Raw genomic sequence first — 18,270 nt, 5'->3', positions numbered from 1 at the left:
ACTTATGCCCGTTATTATTATTCAATCTATCTATATGCCTACCGAAGATTGAAATTTGACAATGTCTAGTATGAAGTAATCGTCAAATGACACTTTGGTTGGCAAAACAATAGATAGACTGATTATTGATAATGAGCGTAAGGCGATGAGGAGCTTGGACAATGAAGTCGTCGAACTTGTATTATCGAGACGTTCCAATTTAGGCGTTGTAGCATTGAAGCATTCTGACTTTAGTCAAAAAGTTTATTCAACGGATTGACAAACAAATTTTGTTTAAAAAAGCTAATGAAGCCGTATGATTTAGGCCAAGTCGCAACAAACGTTCCAACTTAGTCAATGTAACAACGAGGCATTCTAAATTAGTCCGATGATTTTTCTAATTTAGTTCGAACTAGCTTGGATAACGATGCCGTCCGACTTAGACCAAGTAGCATAAAGGCGTTCCAACTTAGCCTTGCAGCAATGAAGCGTTCCGAATTAGTCTAAAATAGATAAGTTTGACTGTCAAATTATTACATAAAGTGCAGTAACTCAACTTGAAATCACATTATTTTATTCAAAATAGGTTCTTTACAGAGCACTTTTTGAATGTCAATACAACTACCACCACTTCACAAGGTGTTTCGTTATGGAGAAGAAGCGGCGAAAGAAACTCCATAACGCACATCTTTAAAAAAATCTTTTACAATGGCAAACTTAACCTAATGGTACATGTGGAGCATATTTTGAACTCAAACAGTACTCCATATTTAGTTATAGATCGAGTACTTATTTTTCAAGATGGCGTTATTTTTGCCATTATTATTCATTGCAATTGACTTGGTAACGAGTGGACAACAACCCACTGTCCCACTGCTGGGCACGGGTCTCCTCTCTGAATGAGGATTCCCACTAAAGCACCTGTCTTTGTAGCACTTTCTGTTTTGTAACTATTTCTTTGGACGTTTTAAATAGAATCTGAAGGTGGTAGAACCCTATGTGTCTTCGGCGGTACCACCGCTACACCTATTTCTGTTATAACAGCAGTGTTAAGTGCTGCTGTGTTCAGGTTGAAGGGTGGTAAGAGGGACATACTTTTCCGAAGTTCCAGCTTAGTCCTCAGTAGCGGCGCTGTGGCCGACCTCAGGTAGGAATCTAATCCTATCTGAGGTTGATCACAGATGTCTATACGGAAGCTTACCATCAGGTGGATTGCATGCTCGTCTGCTACTCCTATATTATAAAAAAATCCATTCGCTAACAAGTCAATTGTGCGTTTTAATCCAAAAATATCATTAACATCACATTATATTTTAGTTTTTCGATTTTCGTAAATTATTTTAGACTTGAAGAATGTTTTGTTTTGATAAATATTTTCATTTTTATTTTATTGAAAATGAAATATATGTAACGAGTGACATTTTAGATTTTGTGATATATTTCTTTGCATAAATTTATACAGCTTGTTATGGGGTGTTTAAGTATTACATTATAATTCTTAGGGGTTGAGGATTAGGGGATGCGTGGGTTATTTTGAATATATCATAGCACAAACCCTCTTTTTTAATTATTAAAAAAATACCATACATTTTATTTTTTGTCCCCTTATTTTTATGAGTTCTTTAATCGATTTTTGTAATAAATAATTGTTTTAATTAATAATTACAATTATTATAATTAATATTTTTAGTTTGACAAATTAACAGATAGCCTTTTATCTCATTTAATTTTTAGAAAGAATAAAGATATAATCACCAAAAGATATTTTAAAAGTTTTAAATAAATCCACGTAAATTACGTAATATTTAAACATCTCAATTTAATATTTTTAAATGGTAATTATTACCGCAGACTTACCGTCCTTACTTGCCTCCTCAAAACCTATAAAATTTAAATATTTGTATCGAATTTTTAAATTTTAAAAATATTGTATTATTATGTGCATGTTATATGTATTGTATGGGAACTTATATCCCTAGTAGAATTGGATTATTCGACCAAGTTGTATTGAAGTAGTTAATCTAAAAATAAATCAATAATAAATACTAAAATGTATATCATAAAATTATCGTCACTTCATTCTACAGAATATACAATTACATATAATAAGTTAGATGGCGTGTACAGAAATCAATTTAAATTAAACCCTGAAAAATAATTCTTGAAATCGTATTACCTTGACATTGAATTAAAATAAATATTTTTTTGAAAATAAAAAATACATACATTTTTTTCAAAACATAATAATGACATGTAATATTATTAGTAAATTCGCCAAAACGTCAATTTTATTTGTTATTCCTTTAAGCCCGTTCCACATTCTCGCGAGAATCTCTCAAGAACGCGAGAAAAGCCCGATTCGTATAGGCTCCAAATTCTCGTTTCTCGTGTTTTTCTCGCGTAATGTAGAGCGGGCTTTAGCCTTTTTATGCTTCGCGCTATCTGATTCAAATTAAAATCAATTTTACATCAAATAATATTGTTCTTCCAAATATCGTGCCTTAAATATACAACCTATGTAAATAATATGTGTATAAAATATCCATATATATGGTGCTTAAACAGCTTTTAAACTATATTAAATTCATAACATAAAAGGAATTGGTTTGACATCTTCGGGCGTCCGCCATATTGGATTTAGTTAACAAAACTTCAGTAGCCTTACCATGAGTTTGTACGTTTTGACAAATGTGACTATTTTGGTATTTGTGTACCTATTTGCCCATACAATTTCCAATCAGCGCCCCTAGCGGATTGTATCAGAACTATAGTGTCAGTAACGTAACAAAATGGCGCTTTATGTTTTATCTCTCTTTTTTGCAAGCATGTGAGGCAGACAAAAAGACTTGAGCACTTACTTATTGTTACGTTTACTCAGTCTACTGAAGCACACGTAACAGAATAATGGATTGAGTAAACGTAACGTAAAATTTTGGAATGTTTTGAAAACTCATGGTAAGGGTACAGCTCAATAGTTTGTGGTTAACTCTGCTTTAAAATTATGTTGCTAGAAGACCCTCACATACGTACGAACTTAAGGCAATTTAAATAATAGACTCCAAAGTAGATCATTTCAAAAAATGAATTTATTAAAGTGAAAAAGCTGTTTTAATATTAATCGTGTAACCAAGCAATTTTGAATATGGAACTTTGTTTTTTTTTATTTGAACTTGTATCGTGTACATACTAAAGTGTTGTAACTTGTAACACTTTTGTATTAAATATATTGCAACTTTTTTAAATATTCGAAATACTTTTTTCTTTTTTACATTAAAAAAATAATAACAATTTTCGTTAAAATTGTATCATGTTTAATATTGTATAGACCGCGGGAAACTGCTAGACGCTCTGAATATAGAAATGAATCGCGCCGCCATAGCAAATTGTATGACTACACCTGCTCGCAACAACTTCAGAGCGGACTAGCAGTTTGGCGCGGACTATTTTAAAATATAATTTAACGATACGTATTAAAGTGCTATTTTTGAATAATATGTTAACGTTAGATTTTTTTCTATATATTTTATTTTTATCTTTTCAAGTGAGATATTTTGATCGCAAAATATCGCATTATTATAATTGTTAGGAGTTTAATTTTTTAATATTTCTTCAGTACTTATAAAGATTTAGAGCGCGATTGACATAGATTTTTGAAAATATACATTTTTGTTAGTTATAATTAGTGAACAAACTTATCTGAAAGATTCGTACCTTTGGACTTATAATTACGTAAATGAAGATACCTACACCTATTTCTGCCTCATAACAGCAGTGTTAAGCGCTGCTGTGTTCTTTGAAGGCTGTGGTAAAGGAGACTCCTTTACCACAGCCTTATCCGAGGCGTTCCAGCTTAGTCCTCAGGGGTAGCGACGCATCTGTGGCCGACCTCAGGTAGGAATCTAATCCTATCTGAGGTTGAATACAGATGTCCATGGGCAGTAGCCATGTTATTATAATTTTAAAGGTGCGTCGGATTTTCAATTTTGGAATTGTATGTGTAATGTTTAAAAAATAGCTATTTTGATGAATAAACTATTATATCTGAAATATGTATTTTAATACCCCTCCTCCTCCATTTTAATAGCCAAAAACTCATTTTTGAAAATATGCCCTAAACTTTTTCCTAATCCTATCCTTAATTAGAATATTAGTGTTTTATTATTTTGCAATTCAAAGTACTTGAATCATACATTTTTGGTAAATTGAAAAGTTTCATTGGGGGCATAGATTAGTAAAGATACTTCGCCGCCTTGAAATTGAATGAAGCCACAAACGGCTTATTTGTACTCGTAAGTTCTTTTTTTGAATTCTTGACAAATAAAAACATTTTTAGAGAAAATTTACGTATGAATAACGAATGCTGCGTAATTCGTAATAAATAAATAATTATTTCAAATATTTTAGGGACATTTTAGCACGGAGACGTAGCAAAACATTTTTACACAACTATTTCATTCTCAAAACTGGTTACCTTTTTTTGTTAGGAGTGAGTAATCTTTACTAATCTATGATTGGGGGCTGCAAAAGTCAGAGGTCGCTAGTTTATTATTTGAATGTCAAGGGTAGTACGTTCAAAATACATAAACATGTCTTTAAAAATCTATCAAAATGTCATAATGTATTTTTTCTCTGTAAAATGTCTAGAAAAAGCTGTATATTCCTAAGGTCGGTCACAGATACGTCGCCCCTCAGGACATAGTTGAAACTCGTGTAAATTCCTTACCATATTTAATTTTCAAACTAGAACACGTCGGTGTTTAAGCAAGTGATAATTAACTGCTATAACGCACGTATAGTCCGCGTCTGCTAGTCCGCTCTGAATATAGAAATGAATCGCGTCGCCATAGCAAATTGTATGACTACACCTGCTCGCAACAACTTCAGAGCGGACTAGCAGTTTGGCGCGGACTATACCTAACTTTGAAAAGCAGAGGTGACTGGAGTTTGACCTTCGGACTGCTCGATCAAGAGGCTGAGTTTCTTAACCATTATCACTGCTAAAATATCGCGGTGTAAGAGTCTGATGAACGTATCTACATTTTGTCAATTTTACAAGAAAGCAAAAATAGTGTGACAATTCGCCACTTCAAACTTTACTTCATTAATAGAGATAATATATAGTTGAAATAAAAATATTGTATATAGCGTTACGTCGTTTTGCCATTTCAAATAAGATGACATTGTGGACCGTTTTGTGAAAAAGAAACCATTTTTGATGTGAAACATCTATAGCCGCACGTAAAACCGATTTCTGGCGTGGCGATGCATGCCGTGGCGACGCCACGCTATACGATGGTATATAATTATATACTGTCTATATGCAGTAGTGTGTACGGTGTGGCGACGCGTCGCCATGCGCATTAAACGAATTAAGTAGTCACGATTTGAAATAAATTCGTAAATTTTTGTATTTAATGAAAATAAATGTTTATTCAATAAATAGTCATCGTTATCTGGAAAAAAATCGTAATATTTTATTTTATCATTATGACATATTTAGTTCCTATCACAATATGTTCTTTTCTGCATATTACTTTTACAAAATAATGTCGATGTTTCACATCTGCCAGGCGTCCCGTGACGGCTCACATTTTTTTGTACATACGTTCATCTGACTCTAACACCGCGATATATACCATCATTTATATTGGTAGCGGATTGTTACGAAGTAGGATTTATCCTAACATTATAATAATAGTGCTTATATTGATAAATCATAATGAGATATGTGCGTGACAGTTTGGATGGTGGCGTGCAGCGGCGTAATAACTTGATCGGTTGAACTCGCTGTCAAAGCGGGGACCGCTTTATGCAACATTGAAACATATTATAAAATAAAATAATAAAGTAAACAATTAATAAAATAAAAATAAAGAATATTATGAAATGATCCTTGCATATTTTATACAAGTAATCGAAAATCAGGAAATTAGCCTGTTAATTAAACCTCTTATCGGGTTAGTTGAATGCTACATAATTATTTATATATATACAGTTATAACGGCCGTTAACAATAATAGATTGATTATTGTTAACTCGTTAGTTCTGTTGTTTAAATTATACCTTCGTTTTTGGGACACGGAAAAGCTTAATTTGAGTACCAACTTTCAACTCATCTCATGGAGGAGGCTATGACAGATGGACAGACGCTCTAGTGATCATATATGGGCTCCATTTTTTGTTTTTTTGTACGGAACCCTAAAAAACATGTTGTGGAAGTGCGGGGCGTCACAACACAAGCAATAAAACATAACAAACCATTGTATATTATCTATTTTGAAAGCGTGACATATTTTTTTGTGATTTTTAGGGTTCCGTACCCAAAGGGTACAAACGGAACCCTATTACTAAGCCTCCACTGTCAGTCCGTCTATTACAGAGCTCTATATCCTGAACCGCATTTACACATTGACAGCATTTTAATTTTAATTTAATTTACTTATATAAATGAACAATAATAGTAAATAGACATAATTAAAATAAATAAACAATAGTACGATATTGCATAAACCGCCCGCGATGGCAGATCACCAGCATGGCGAAATGCTCGGGTTATGATGTTATTTTTTTACGATGCACGCCGCCCGTACCAAGTACGGCTCGTTTGTTAATACAGGATGTTCCAAAGTATTGGACGGGATTATGCTGTAATGCAGAGATTTTAAAGGTAGGAGTTCGAATCTCAAGAAAAGTTATTTCATTTTTCGAAATGATTGTAGTTTTAGGGCATGATATGTTCTGTCTTACGCCCGTTACTAATAACCAATCTATCCAATGTTTTTCTTAAGTTCTAATCAATTTTTATTCACAATCATCATATAAAATAAAATATGGGAACGCATCTCTGTTAGGCTCCAGGAGTTGTTACAGATGTCCATGAGCAATGAGGGTAGCTACTTGAATCATTAAACCATTATAATGTAATAATACAAAGATGTTGCCACACTTTTTAGGACTAAGTTAGTTGTTTTTTTTAAAAGATGTGTGTTATGGAGTTTCTTTCGCCGCTTCTTCTCCATAACGAAACACCTTGTGAAGTGGTGGTAGTTGCTTTGACATTCAAAAAGTGATCTGTAAAGAACCTATTTTGAATAAAAAAATTTGATTTGATTTGATTTGATTTGTCTCATAATGTATGGTAGACAGCATTGACAGCCTTCCACCGAAACGCAGAACTATTTTACGCTAAAAATAAGTGGGTATAGTATAGTTATCGCCAAACTGCTCGTCCGCTCTGAAGTTGTTGCGAGTAGGTGTAGTCATACAATTTGCTATGGCGACGCGATTCATGACTATATTCAGAGCGGACTAGCAGTTTTACGCGGACTATACCTACCCGGTCGAACCATACTGTTTCTCCGTTCTTTCAATTAATAATTATTTTGCACTAAATTCCATTCAATACCAAACGTATTGATTGTTCATAGAACTTTTTAAAATATTGTCAATAATTCTACTAGTAAAGTTCCTTACCGTTTTTACATTTAGCATCACCCTGTATTCAAATCGATTGCTTTTACCGGCCAATATACGAAAATCCCTGCAAATTCTGAAACGGCAGAGTCACTGCGTCGCTTGCTTACTGGGTGAGTTATTTTTGTATTTTAAATGCTTTCTAGATCTTTCTAGTTATATCTAGTATCGGACTAATCTAGTTGTGGTTTATGTCGCTGGTGGGGTATTCTGGATTGATAAGCGGTAAAAAAATAAAGGTACTTATAAGGCAGCTAAATAATATCGCAGTGATTATACCATTAGGTTTTTTTTGCTAATGTAGAAGTAGCTGACATGCAGTCCACCTAATGGTAAGTGGCTACTGCCGCCCATGGACATTTGTAGTCAACCCCAGATAAGATTAAAGTCCTACCTGAGGTCGGCCACAGATGCGCCGCTACCCCTGAGAACTAAGCTGTAAAGCCTTGGATAAGTATATTTCCCTTAATACACTTTCTCCACAACCATAGACAGGTTTAAACCTGAAGTCAGCCACAGATGCGCCGGTACCCCTGAGGACTAAGCTGGAATGCCTCGGAAATCTATGTCTCTTTCACACATGTCACCACCACCACCACCACCACCGGAACACAGCAGCGCTTAACACTGCTGTTATAACAGAAATAGATGTGGTACTGGTGCCGCCGGAGTCAGACTACAAAGGATACTAAAATTTTTAAAATTGTGCTTAATAGGTAATATTTTTAAGATTACAACAACATTTTGTCGTATTTTTTTATGCGTTACAGGTTCAAAATGGCGCTGAAAATACTGCATCAAAACACACAGAAGATTCGCAATAACCATTCAGTCAGATTTTCTGGTGATGACTTGCCGAAGTATAAATCGCTTGTAAGTATTTGCAGGATGCAATATCTGTACACACATACGTACGCACAAGTTCATTAACACTACCACACAACCACACCCACACCCACATGCACAAACACACATATACACACACAGACACACATGCTTGCAAGTCACAATAAAATATAATATAAGTAAAACTAAAATATAAGTATACTGGTCTATTCACTATGGTTAAGTTTTTTTTTGTATGTCGGATGGCATTGGGGAACATCACTACTAGCTCCCGCACGAGACCTGAGGGAGTAGGGAGAGGCTGAAAAACAGCGCTGCTCGGGGCTTACGTCACGAGCCAGCATAATGCTAAGCCACTTCCTTTGCCCTTCCATTTATTGTTCATTTAGCTTGCTTTTGTTGGAAATTATTTTGTATGTTATGTTTTGTATCTTTATTTATGTCTGTAAATTATTTGTTTCTTGTGCTTGGGGCAATAAATCATATTATTATTATTATTTTAATTCTACGACATTCGATTGGCTTATTTTGTTTGTCTCCTAAGTAAGAAGTATATTTTAGAACAACTATCAGGGGTGTTACTACCATCTCTTAAAACAATATTATTTTAATCCATAGATTAGTAAAGATTACTCATTCCTAACAAGAAAATGTACCGAGTTTTGAAAATTGAAATAGTTGCGTACAAAAGTTTTGCCACGTCTCCGTGCTAAAATGTCCCTAAAATATTTGAAATAATTATTTATTTATTGCGTAAATTACGCAGTATTAGTTATTTATTCGGAAATTTTCTCTAAAAATGTTTTTATTTGTCAAGAATTCAAAAAAAGAACTTACTAAAATAAGCCGTTTGTGGCTTCATTCAATTTTAAGGCGGCGAAGTATCTTTACTAATCTATGTTTTAATCATAAATTGTAATTTCGTGCCACGACCTTGTTAAAGTAAGATTATTTTTATAATATTACAATAAGCAATTATATATTATAACGGTCGAAATTATTCATACTTGTTTTGCAGGAAATTTAACTTTTTAAGCAAAATATGACAAGTACAGTTGGTTTTATACAATGGATAAACGAAAAATGAATAAGGGAGTAAAATTAACCTTTTCATCTGCGTATGACGGAACACAATCAAGATCGTGGTGCGAAAGAGATGACTCTAGTTTTGATCTCTCGTTTCCTCTGGGATAAGGAATAGACAAATTACGCTTTTACATCACTCGGCAGGAATAAAACAATACTGTTTTAAGGAGGTCGTGGTACGAAACAAAATAATCTTGATGCAATATTGAAATAAAACATTCCCGAATTATAGTTTTTAAAAGATGGTGGTAGGCTCCCAGACACTTTCGAAGTTCCTTCGCAATGAACCGGCGTAAAAACTCAGTATAAATCTCCTCTCTCTAAATCCTCTCATCTCTTATTAAATCTATCCGTCTATCTAGTTCCTTTCATGTTTTTCAGAACCAAGTCAAGGCTCATTATTTGCTTTAATTTCGTTTTCTCCTTCTTTTTATACCTCTTCCCCATTACCTACGCATTTCCTTCTTAGTGTACCTATTATACTTACCGTTGTTATAACATTTACATAAGAAATAAGATACCCTACCTTCTTCACCACCACCACCACTATCAACCCCTTACTGTCCCACTGCTGGGCACGGGTCTCCTCTCAGAATGAGAAGGATTAGGTCATAGTCCACCGCGCTGGCCAAGTGCGTATTGGTAGAATTCACATACCTTTGAGATATATATTTTTTTATAAATCTCTCAGGTATGCAGGTTTCCTCACGGTGGTTTCCTTCACCGTTTAGCAAGTGATAATCAATTTCTAATACGCACATAACTTTGGAAAAGTCAGAGGTGGGCCTGGGATTTGAACCTTGGACCCCTCGATCGAGAGACCGAGTTTCTTAACCACTAGGCTATCATTGCTTCGCCCTACCTTCTTAATGTATCATATATCTTCAACTCCGTCGCAAAGGTTGTCTGGAAGAAATCGCTCATTAGCGATAAGACCGCCTTTTTGTATATCGTCTCTAATATTATTTTATGTGTTCCTAGTATTGTAGTGTGCAAATAAAGAGTATTTGTTGTTGTTGTTCTTATAATTACTCTCTCCAACATACTCCAGGATTCTCCCGAGATGAGCCTGCCGAACTACGCCGGGCCGCAGTCCTACCCCGGCGTGGACTCTGGCGCCCCCAGCCCTGACGCTTGTGCCTTCCAGCCGGCCGCTGCGAGGTACAGGTTGAATGAACAACGTGAGTTATTACTACGCTCTTTTTAAATAAACGAAATATATTAGGGTTCCGTACCCAAAAGGTAAAAACGGAACCTTATTACTAAGCCTCCGCTGTCTGTTCGTCTGTCGGAGGCTCTATCTCTTGAACCGTAATAAGTAGACATTTGAATTGTTTACATTGTATATATATACATATATATATATATATGGTTTATTCCGGAAATCCCCACCGAATAATCCCTACCAGTGGGGATTGTTATTTTTTTTGCCAAAAATCCCCACCAATAAAACTAACTCAGCTTAGTGGGGATTTCTGGAAAAAAACTAACAATCCCCACCAGGTTTTATAGTTTCAAAATTAATAAAAAAATCGTTAATCGTTTAATTAGATTTTTAAGTAATCATGTCAATATTATAATCAACTTTTATTATAAATTGTTTACATTGAAACGATAACCAAAAATATTTACAACAATTAACTAGATAAAAAATATTTCAACATTTTACATCGTCGTCAGCCAACCTCCTAAAATGTTTGTGGTTTTATGCCTCTCTCCGTAAACACATACTACTTTAATGAAATCGTCTTTTTATTAACAGACTTTCAAAAAGGAGGAGGTTACTCAATTCGACCGTATATATTTTTTATTTTTTTTATGTTTGTTCGGCGATTTTTTCACGATGCCGCGACCGATCGACATGATTCATACACTATTGTATGCGGCCAGGGGGTCACAGGGGGTCCCATTTCGAGAAAATTTGAAAATTTTCGCCACTTTTCCCGGAAAATTGAAAAAGAAACAGATTTCATATAAACTTCAATAATTTTATTATTTATTATTTGATTTATTTCCCATTGCAGTTTCCTACATATAAAATTGTAATGTACCAAAAAATTAATTGTAATTAAATAAATAAGTCTTTGTTACTTTAAATAAACAATTATATTATTATTATTATTATTATTATTATTAATAAGTCGAGTATTTCTTAACCAATTTCAATTTTCTTTTTTTTCATATGAAAGTGTGGTGTTTCGTTGCCGTACTTTCCTACCTTAACATTAGTATGCTCTGATGATTAGAACTTAAATTATGGGGTGGAAATCATCATCACTACCCCTGCTTTTTACATATTTTATGACAACTTACCTTCTGCCCACTCAATTCTCATGAAACTTAAAATTAACATTGAGTATCTAGATTAACATGATTTGATGGAAAATTCGACCTTCAACTCTTCAACCCTGGTAATGCTGTAGTGCCTCCTGCCTCAAGCATACAATTTAGGCATTTGGAACTTATGGATATTTAATAAGGTCGATAAGCTGAGATATATGATGGAAAATTCGACCTTCAACTCTTCAACTCTGATAATGCAGAAATGCCTCCTGCCTCAACCATACAAGTTAGGCATTTGGAGCTTACGAATATATGATAAGGTCTTTGAGTAGAGACATATGATGGAAGATATGACCTTCAATTCTTCAATCCTGATGATGCAGAGGTGCCTCCCATGTAAAGTATATAGATTAGACATTTGTTGCTAGACAGAGATATATGATGAAAAATTTGACCTTCAACGCCTTAGATCTGATGATGCAGAGGTACCTCCAGCCTAAACCACATGAATAAGCCATTTAGTGCTCTCACACATATTTTACAGGTCCTAAGCAGGTACATGTAATGAAAAAAATTACCTTCAACTCTTTCACTCTGATAATGCTGGTGTGCTTCCAAGCTAAACCATAGGAGTTAGCCATTTTGTGCTTTCATATATGTATTAACGTCACTAAGCAGACACATAGGATGAAAATTTTGACCTTGACGTCTTAATCCCGATAACTTTGACCTTCAAGTCTTCAATTCTAGTGACTCAAGGACACTGCTGGCCTAAACCACAGTAACTTGACAATTACAAATATAAAATATGATTAATGAATACGTTGTAGTTTTTCTTAACTATTGAATTAAGGTAAATTGGACCGACCCACTCGCAGAGTTTTACCACCTAGATCGATTCATTTACTTTTCTGTTCCTTCCTAACCTAGCCAATAATATAGTATCTCATATAGCCTCGCCTATAGTGTTTCGTATTGAATTGGTTAGGTTAGGTTGGAACATATAAGACAATATAAAACTAAACGAGAAGGGCGCGGCAGCGCCCTGCGAGCGGGTGGGTCCAATCCGTATGAATTCAGACCTTACCTTTATTCATGATCACCTTTATACAATTTTACATAATATTAATACAAACGTTAGCATATCATCACTAAAAAGGGTGAAAAAAAAATTAGTCGGTTTTATTTTTTTGTTAATTTTTTTTTATCCAGTTAATTGTTGTAAATATTTTTGGTTATCGTTTCAATGTAAACAATTTATAATAAAAGTTGATTATAATATTGACATGATTACTTAAACATCTAATTAAACGATTAACGATTTTTTTATTAATTTTGAAACTATAAAACCTGGTGGGGATTGTTAGTTTTTTTTCCAGAAATCCCCACTAAGCTGAGTTAGTTTTATTGGTGGGGATTTTTGGCAAAAAAAATAATAATCCCCACTGGTAGGGATTTCTCGGTGGGGATTTCCGGAATAAACCATATATATATATATATATATATTTATAATATAAGAGTAGCAGACGAGCATGCAGTCCACCTGATGGTAAGTGGCTACTGCCGCCCATGGACATCTGTAATCAACCCCAGATAGGATTAGATATTCCTACCAGAAGTCGGCCACAGATGCGCCGCTACCTCTGAGGACTAAGCTGGAACGCCTCGGAAAAGTCTGTCTCCCTTACCACACCCTTCAAACCGGAACACAGCAGCGCCTAACATTGCTGTTATTAGATAGAAATAGGTGTGGGGGTGGTGCCGCCGGAGTCGAACCACAAAGGGTTCTACCACCTTCAAAGCCAATAAATATAATTGTAGCCGCTATAACAACCAATACTAAAAATAAAAAAGTTGAATAAGCCAGCCATAATAAGCCAGATCACAGTGTTTAATTGTGCTGGCAGTCTCACTACAAGACGTTCAATCGTCGTCGTTGTCAACCCAATACTGTCCCACTGCTGGACACGGGTCTCCTCACAGGATGAGGATTAGGCCTTAGTCCACCGCGCTGGCCAAGTGCGTATTGGTAGACTTCACATACCGTTGAGAAATTTTCTTAAGATCTCTCAGGTATGCAGTTTTCCTTCACCGTTACAGCAAATGATAATTGATTTAACGCACATAACTTTGTAAATCAGAGGTATGTGCCTGGGTTTCAAACCTCGGACTCCTCGATCGAGTGGAGTTTCAACCACTAGGCTTTAACTGCTTTAAATATATCTGTACATCTAATTTCAGGCATAAAACTGCTAACATCAATCAACCAAATAGTACAACAGCGCGCAGAACTAGAAACCAACAGATCCACACTCTCGAGTCTTCTAGATGAGTTAAGAAGAAAACTGAAGAGGCGGATCGAGGAATGCCATTTGGATAAAAAGGAGAAAATGAAGGTATTGTTATACACTAATATTAGAGTTACGAATACTTATTGAATTTGAAGGTTGTAAACCCCTTTGTCGTTCGACTCCGGCGGCACCACCGCCACGCCTATTTCTACCTAATAACAGCAGTGTTAAGCGCTGCTGTGTTTTGTTTTGAAGGGTGTGGTAAGAGAGACATGCTTTTCCGAGGCGTTCCAGCTTAGTTCTCCGGGGTAGCGGCGCACCTGTGGCTGACTCCAGCTAGGAATTCCTAATCCTACCTGGGGTTGATTACAGATGTCCATGAGCGGCAGTAGCCACTTACCATCATGTGGACTGCATGCTCGTCTGCTACTCCCATATTATAAAAAAAGCTTAGTCGTCAGAGGTAGTTGCTCATCCGGGGACGACCTTAGGTAGAAATCTAATATTATCTGGAGTTGATTACAGATACCCATGGGCAGGAGCCACTTACTTCCAAGTGGACTGCATGCTCGTCAGCTACTTCTGTATTATAAAAACATTTAGAAAAAACAGAATTTTAATTTTAAAATTTGTTTTTCACGCGATAAATAGACCGATGTCCATAACGACAGTTAGTCTAAAAATGGTTTATTATTAAGTATGTTATTTATTGATAATTAAATTCAATATTTTGCAGGCCCTGAAACAAGCGAACTTACGCTTAGAAAAAGAAAAGTTCAGCATAGTAACGGAGATGGAGCATCTCAAACGACATCTTGAGAAAGAAGAGTCACATCATTTGCAGCACGCGAGGACAGCTGTTGCTCAGGTAGTGTTTCATAATATAGGAGTAGCAGACGAGCATGCACCACCTGATGGTACTGGCCATGGACATCTGTAATCAACCCGTTAAGATTAGATTCCTACCTGAGGTCGGTCACTGATTTTTTTTTATATTTGAGCCTAACTATGAATCATATGTGCTACCTGATGGAAAGTAATCAACGTCGCCTAAGGACATTTGCAACACCAGAGGAGTTGACAATGCATCGCCGGCTTTGAAGGAGAGCTCTTTTTGCACCTTTCTTGAAGAGCCCCATTTGCGCCGCTACCCTTAAGGACTAAGCTGGAATTCCTCGGATAAATCTCAATAATCGTTTAAACCAGAATACAGTAACGCTTAACACTGCTGTTTTACCACAACCTTCAAACCAGAACACAGCAGGCTTAACACTGCTGTTATAACAGAAATAGGTGTGGCGATGGTGCCGCCGGAGTCGAACCACATAGGGTTCTACCATCAAAATTAAAAATTAATTCACCATCATCTACGTAGGTCTATCCCATATACCTAGTTCTTTTAATATAGTATTTTACGGCCTTTAAAATATCCACTTACTTAGTTGCTACCATAGATTTTTCTCTATAGTGCATAATAAATAATTTAATTATTGTCTATAATTTTGTACCTACAGGCTATACAAGGCGTAACAAAGATGGCGCCGCACGATCAGCTGTTCACGCCGTGCTCGGTGTCCGAGCTGCCGAACATAGTCAGCAGAAATGTTGCTAAGAATGCGCCTTCGAGGGTTGTAAGTAAACAAAAATAGCATTATATTACACGACTTGATTAGAATCATTGTTTTAAATTGAATGCCTCGTTCGCAAATCAAACTGTCACAAATTCAAAGGTGTGGATAAAGCGCTTGACTGTTTGTGTAGGTTTTCAAATGCTTGTAGCATAGCCCTTGATCAAGCCAAACGTTTGTAGAGATTTGAAGTTTGCGGTCAGCAGTTTGAACGTCAAACGTGAGGTTGCGGCATAAGATCCGAGACTTAAGAGCCATTTAGATGGAGAGAGTTTCTCGCACGTTTAGGGTCGAGAAATCGTAAGCAACTGTTACAAGCAATAATCCCCATAACATAATCGTATCAAAATGTTTACACACAGACAAGAACAAAGACTCGCCTACGATTATGTCATACGAGACTGGCAAAATCGTATTTCGAGATTTTATGCCAGTTGCTAGAGTTGTTCTAGTCTTATTTTTCCGTTTAATTAATTCTTGTAATTAAACTGAAAACGAAGAAAAGGTTTTGTGTTAAAAAATGGACAGCGAGAAGAAATGATTTAGGAGCATATATGTAACACGTTAGATTTTCCTTTTTTAAAATGTATGAGTAAAAGTATTTTACTATATTAATTTATTATACTCATATACATTTATTGAGTAAAAGTATTTTAATCATCTAAGCTTAAAGGAATGAGAGTTGGTATTTTCTTATTTACAGGCAGATAGTAAGTTAGCGGCAGCAAGACTTATGCGTGATATAGCGGAGTTGAGGCAGCGCGTTGCTCAAGTTGAGGCGAGATTGGCTAACGAATTGAAGGTGATTATTTATTTTAATATTATTTATCCTCATAGATAAGTAAAGATTACTCACTCCTAACAAGAAAATGTACCCAGTTTTGAGAATTGAAATAGTTGCGTAAAAAAGTTTTAAGTCTCCGTGCTAAAATGTCCCTAAAATATTTGAAATAATTATTTATTTATTATGTAAATTACGCAGTATTAGTTATTTATTCGTAAATTTTCTCTAAAAATGTTTTTATTTGTCAAGAATTCAAAAAAAGAACTTACTAATAAGCCGTTTGTGGCTTCATTCAATTTCAAGGCGGCGAAGTATCTTTACTAATCTATGTTTATCCTACTATGTAATCAATCTTAGAGTTTTGAAGTTCGACTCTGAAGCACTAGCCACACTTTTTCTGCCTTAACAGTGGATGGTTACGAAACCCATAGTTATTTTAGATTTTTATCGGTGCACTGCCACTGCCGCGCCATTTTTTGCTTGATAACAGTAGTGTTAATCGCTCATGGGTTGGAGTTTGAAGGGTACAGATAATATAACGAGAACGATAAGGATAATAGACTTATCGGAGTTCTAACTTAGTCCTCACGAGTAGGAATGTATCTGTGGCAGACTTCAGTAAGGAGTCTAATCCTATCTGGGGTTGACTACAGAAGTCCATGGGCGGCAGCAGCCACTTACCAGGTGGACTGTATGCCCCTTTACTACTACGTAGGTATACAAAAAAATATCAAACGAACCAATACTTTAGTTAAGTAATTTCTCACACGTACTACCTTACCGCATAGATCTTCATCATTCATCATTTCATCATCATCAACCCATTACTATCCCACTGCTGGGCATGGGTCTCCTCTCATAATGAGAAGGATTAGACCATAGTCCACCGCGCTGGCCAATTGCGTATTTTTAGACTTCACATACCTTTGAGATTTTTTTATAAATCTCTCAGGTATGCAGATTTCCTCACGATGTTTTCCTTCACCGTTTAGCAAATGATGATTAATTTCTAATACGCACATAACTTTCAAAAATCAGAGGTGTGTGCCTGGGATTTGAACCTCGGACGCCTCGATCGAGAGGCCGAGTTTCTTAACCACTAGGCTATCACTGCTTGTCTTACCGCTGATACATACATAGATCTTACCGCTGTTATATATACTTACGACAGAAATAAATGTGACTATCATTATATTTTAAGAATTACAATAAGTAATATGTATTTAGAGTTCAATGCTTAGAAACTCTACACATTAAAACTTTACATTTACCTTAGAATAAGATAAAAAATAATATATCAGTGTATTTCTAGCGTAAACGGCAGGCTGAGATCGACATTGTGCGACTGAGACGCGAGCTGTCCTCCACGAAGAGTTGCGTCGCGTCTCTGCGCATGCCAGCGCCACCTATGCGGAAACAGTGTGCTAAATTCGCTTAGATTGTGTAAAAAAGTAACGAAATTATTGTTTTCGGCTCGAGATAATAAATTTCACGTCAAATTTGTGTAATAATACGCGTCTAATTTAATCATTTGAGGTATTCCCCGTCTAAGCTAGTCCGCTCTGAATATAGAAATGAGTCTCGTTGCAACAGCAAGTTGTGGATATCAGCGGGACAAAAACAGCGCGGGACTCCCCGGGCATCCTCCGCTGTCCGCTCTCGCCCGCCGGGACATAGCTGTGTTAGTGTGCCCTTACGTTGCTACGGAGTATATGCTTGTAGTTGTGTTCCACCGCACATTACACCTGCACGCAACAACTTCAGAGCGGACTAGCAGTTTAGCGCGGACTATATATATGTAATATATGAGAAATAATTGAGTGGGTTTAATAGTGGAAAAAACTTGTGGTACGACTCCGGCGGTACCACCGCCACACCTATTTCTGTTATGACAGCAGTG

The 18,270-nt window shown here is 35.9% G+C and overlaps 1 protein-coding gene across 1 annotated transcript; it reads left to right on the top strand.

Annotated features, from left to right (window-relative positions):
* The first annotated feature begins 7,390 nt into the window (after positions 1-7,390).
* Positions 7,391-17,854, top strand: LOC140752861 (uncharacterized). Its single transcript, XM_073087220.1, has 8 exons — positions 7,391-7,565; positions 8,223-8,325; positions 10,436-10,565; positions 13,909-14,063; positions 14,695-14,826; positions 15,473-15,589; positions 16,290-16,388; positions 17,683-17,854. The coding sequence occupies exons 2-8, from the start codon at positions 8,230-8,232 to the stop codon at positions 17,806-17,808; spliced, it is 855 nt and encodes a 284-aa protein (XP_072943321.1). The 5' UTR covers positions 7,391-7,565; positions 8,223-8,229; the 3' UTR covers positions 17,809-17,854.
* The last annotated feature ends 416 nt before the right edge of the window (positions 17,855-18,270 follow it).

Source organism: Epargyreus clarus, unplaced genomic scaffold (genome assembly GCF_041222505.1).
Source record: "Epargyreus clarus isolate Ecla_fem2 unplaced genomic scaffold, WU_Ecla_fem_2.2 ptg000025l, whole genome shotgun sequence".
NCBI lineage: Eukaryota > Metazoa > Arthropoda > Insecta > Lepidoptera > Hesperiidae > Epargyreus > Epargyreus clarus.
Note: the sequence above shows the minus strand (reverse complement) of the source record. Positions and strands in the feature narration are given on the sequence as shown.

Bases quoted from the DNA above. Each gene is read 5' to 3' on its own strand.
- LOC140752861 (XM_073087220.1), top strand. From the start codon at position 8,230: ATGGCGCTGAAAATACTGCATCAAAACACACAGAAGATTCGCAATAAC. The intron at 8,326-10,435 runs GTAAGTATTTGC...AACATACTCCAG, and splicing joins TGCCGAAGTATAAATCGCTT to GATTCTCCCGAGATGAGCCT. The intron at 14,827-15,472 runs GTAGTGTTTCAT...TTGTACCTACAG, and splicing joins CGAGGACAGCTGTTGCTCAG to GCTATACAAGGCGTAACAAA.